The 4,382-nt window shown below is 39.6% G+C and overlaps 1 protein-coding gene across 1 annotated transcript in view; it reads left to right on the top strand.

Moving 5' to 3' along the window:
- The window catches only part of LOC106878278 (uncharacterized), a 194,885-nt gene that overhangs the window by 145,820 nt on the left and 44,683 nt on the right, over positions 1–4,382 (top strand). The window contains exons 19-20 of the mRNA XM_052977847.1: positions 1,111–1,241; positions 3,892–4,104. Of these exons, the coding sequence (XP_052833807.1) occupies positions 1,111–1,241; positions 3,892–4,104 (344 nt within the window). The remainder of the gene's footprint in view (positions 1–1,110; positions 1,242–3,891; positions 4,105–4,382) is intronic.

Genomic DNA, 4,382 nt, shown 5'->3' on the forward strand with positions numbered 1-4,382 from the left:
GCACTGGCAACGATCTCGCTCGAAAATCCTACAGGAGCCAGTCAGGCGGTACTGGCAACGGCCACGCTCAAAATGGTGCATCTCATGTGCCACCCGCACAAGAACCAGTCCAGGGGCACTGGCAACGATCTTACTTGGCTTGCCGGGTCTTCTCACGCACAGCCCATTTCCAAAGGTCTCGGTCCGTAGTCATCGCCTCGGTGAGGCCCAATGTACGAAGGTCTTGCCTCACCACCTCAGCCCAGGTCTTCCTGGGCCTACCTCTTCCACGGGTTCCCTCAACTGTTAGGGTGTGGCACTTTTTCACGCAGCTATCCTCCTCCATTCTCACCACATGTCCATACCAGCGCAATCGTCTCTCTTGCACGCCACAACTGATGCTTCTAATGTTCGACCTTAAATAATGATGATGTGATGGTATTTCTGTAAGAATATCCATAACATTGTAGATGTGCTCTCTCATTTATATGCTATCTACCACACCATCATCACTGCCACCACTACTAAATTACTACTACTACTACAAGAGGAACATGGCCTAGTGGTTAGAGCAGCGGACTCACGGTCAAGGGTTTGCTGGTTTGAATCTCAGACTGAGCGATGTGTTTGTTTAGGAGCGAAACACCTAAGCTCCACACGACTCCGGCAGAAGGTAATGGCACACTTCTGCTGACTCTTTCACCACAACATTTTCTCACTCTTTCCTCCTGCATCTAGCAGCTCACTTGTGATGGACCAGCATCCAGTCCAGGAGGGGAACCTATACACCATGAAACCAGGAATCAGACCCTTATGAACCAGGCATGACTCAAGAAAGCACAAACAACAACAACTATTACTACCTTCCCACTGCTACTACTTCTACCACCACCTCTACTACTACTACCGCTACCCCACTACTTCTACTACCACTACCACTTCTACTACTACCACCAAAACCACCACTACTACTGCTGCTACCACCATCACCACCACCACTACTACAAAATACCACAACCACCACTACTACTACAACTATCACTACCACCACCACCTCCACTACTACTACTGCTGCTGCTACTACTGCTATCACTACTACTGCTACTACTGTTGTTTTTGTTGTTCCTGCAGGCAGTGCAATATCACTGGTACAGCTACTCGAAGAAATTCAGCCTTCAGTCTGGTTTGCTAAACCATCTGACATCTTCCTCAATTGGTCGTTTGTGGAGTTAACGATGACAGCAGAAACCTCAAATAAAGTGGTAAGTACCCAACAATGTTTGAAACACTGATTACTGGGTTCTAATACTGCCTGGTTCCTGTTTGATATTCGTACCTTCAAGGGGTTATCTTTTACTTGTTTCAGTCATTAGACTGCAGACATGCTGGGGCACCACCTTGAAGAATTGTTAGTCAAATGTATAGACTGTAGTACTTAATTTTTCTTATAAGCCTGGTACTTATTTTATCAATCTCTTTAGCTGAACCACTAAGTTACAGGGAAGTAAACACACCAACACCAGTTGTCAAGCAGTGGTGGGCAGCACAAGCACAGACACATGCACACACACTCACACACATGCACGCACACACATGTGCACATACACACACACACACACACACCCAAAACTATCTCAAATATACAGAATAATGTATTTTCTCAAACTATGAAAATGTGTCACCAGTGGTGCATATGGTAGTTGTGTGATGTTTGCAGTTAACATGATATGGAAACTTTCTGGTATTATTTATTCACCATTGCACACGTTTCATTTGCTAATAGGAATTACATAGTTTTATATTTTAGATAAACATGTAAAGAATTTCCAGTTAAAAATTCTTCAGGCAGAGAAATTAAATAATACAAATTTTACATTTGAATGAAGTGTTTATATTTAGATAGTAATCAAGAGCAGCACGAACAGCACCAGTTAAGGAAGAAAAAGAGAGAGAGAGAGAGACACTGACACATCTTAGCTACCTACACTATATATATATGGGATATGAGGAGTCTTTGTCAGTATAACTCAAACTAATAGGTATGCGTTCTGTGTGCTCAAATTACAGGTGTGCCACCAAAATTCCAGTTTGAACAACAGTTGGAGTAGTCGTTATGTGACTATCTTGTTCAAAAAGGCTAAAGGTGGCTTCCTTTTGAGTCAGTAGGTGTTGGTTAAAGTAGTGAAGGAAGGTTAGCAATAAGGTAATGCATGACAAGGACATTTAATTTAATCTAATTTAGTTACATGATGAATGATAAAAAATAGTGAAAAATAGTCTCTGACAGCTGTTTCTGGGTTATCCCAGCTATTGGAGCATCATATCAAACAAAGAGTCTGTAAGTTGAGTATACCATCATCAGAGAGATATAGGTTAGACACTGGAAGAAAGTTCCTCATCAATGATGTTTGTTGTAGACATAAGTGGACATAAAGTAGACAGAAGAAAGATAATAGACAAGTCTACAGTGGGTGATCAAATTTTAGAGAGGATACATAGGGTCGTCTAGCCACTAAGAAAAGCGTGAAATAGATGTCAACTAATAAAGAAAAGATTTAAGATTTGCAGTGTAAAAAAGTAAGGTTATGTTATAAAAGTAAATAAACATAGTTAATTAAAAAAATAATAAAATAAGTTAAAATAAAGTTAACGCTTAAAATTAAGGTTAAAATTAGAAGTAAGAAAAGGGTGTCTGTAGCACTAATGAAGATACATTGTTAATGAGGCCTGCAGAAGAACTATGGGCCTAAGGAGTCTATGTATATATGGAGAGAAAGTTTAGTGCAGTTCATTTAATAAAAGTAAAACGGTCATGTATGTGAAAGTGTTGGATAGGTAAAATATCTAAGTTAGATGTTAGTGATAATCGGAAGTGTTGGGTTTTTTTTACATTTAGACCTATGGAAAAATTTGAAAGACTTTCAAAATTTGTGTATACAGATGGAGAATGCTTCATGCTGTTTATTAAGTAACAGTGTAGGGTTATGTAACAATACATGTAAGGACTCTTTTAGCCATAGCCGAAAGGTAGTACACTGACCTTGGTATGGGAGACTGCAATCATTTATAGACCAGGATATATTATGAGGAATTTTCTTTTCTTTAAGGTAATGCATATGATCAGTTTGACCAGTAGACTTGCTATGCTCTTCATACTTAAAGGAATTTAAATGGGCCAAATATCAATGCTTGAAATTAACTGTGGATTCTATATAGTACCTAGTAGAATTATGAAGTGTGTTATGAACTATGCATTAGTAAACAACATTAAACCTTCTGCAATGAATTTGCAATGGGCATTCATTCTCAAATTTGTAGTTGCAACTAGACCTATCTGATACGAAGTTTTTTCCATATGTGGAATGGATGTTGTACTATTAGAGGGCATGCTAAGGTTTAGGGTAGTACCCTCCAGACAACTCACGTTTTCACTATTATCGATATTGTTTGTACCTATAATATATTGATTAATAAATGAGATCATAAGGATTCTAGACTCCTGGGAAAGACTAGTAGTTAATATTGTTTTAAAATTTTGGCACAAGGCCAGCAATTTCGAGTATAGTTTAAGTCTGTTATATCAACCTCAGTGTTCAACTGGTACTTATTTTATTGACCCCCAAAAGGCAAAGTCGACCTTGGCAGAATTTGAACTCAGAACATAAAGACGGATGAGATGCCACTAAGCATTTCGCCCAGCATGCTAACAATTCTGCCAGCTTGTTGCCCTAGTGGCAACAGTAGTCTAACACCAGCTTAGTCCTAATCCAACTGTCCTATAATCAAAGATGTTCCAGCTAATTACACAATTAAATAAAGCAGTCCTAGGTAAATTATATTTAATACCATTTAGGATGGTCATGGGTGGAACATCTCCATCCTATTCATCTCTTTATTGGTGCTATATTGCAGCTTGAATACTGGCTTAACACAGTCTCTGTTGAAGACATTCAGTTTTGTCTTAAAAGGAACACTGCCATCACTTCCTCCTCATCCTCTTCTTCCAAGAACACCAGCCATGATGCAGAAGACCAAACTGTAAATCAAGAGAAAGAATATAGAGGTACCAGAGATGTGGTACCCTTGTCACTGATTCAATGCAGAGGATTTCTACAGGCTTTGTTTGTAAGTACTACTTATAGTCACTATGTGGTGGTGGTGATGTTAATGCTAGTGTGGTTTTAGTTGTACTGATTGTGGTGGTAATGTTGGTGTGGTATTAGTACCATTGTTTATGGTGGTAGTGGTGGTGGTGTGGTATTAGTGCCATTGATTATGGTGGTGGTGGTGGTGGTGGTGGTGGTGGTGGCGGCGGCAGAGCTCATAGAGGCCCTATGCACTGAAAAGATTTTGGTGAACACATCTACTTTATAAGTCTAAATTATCTAATGTGGCCCTCCCAG

The sequence above is a fragment of the Octopus bimaculoides genome, chromosome 29, assembly GCF_001194135.2.
Source record: "Octopus bimaculoides isolate UCB-OBI-ISO-001 chromosome 29, ASM119413v2, whole genome shotgun sequence".
Lineage (NCBI taxonomy): Eukaryota > Metazoa > Mollusca > Cephalopoda > Octopoda > Octopodidae > Octopus > Octopus bimaculoides.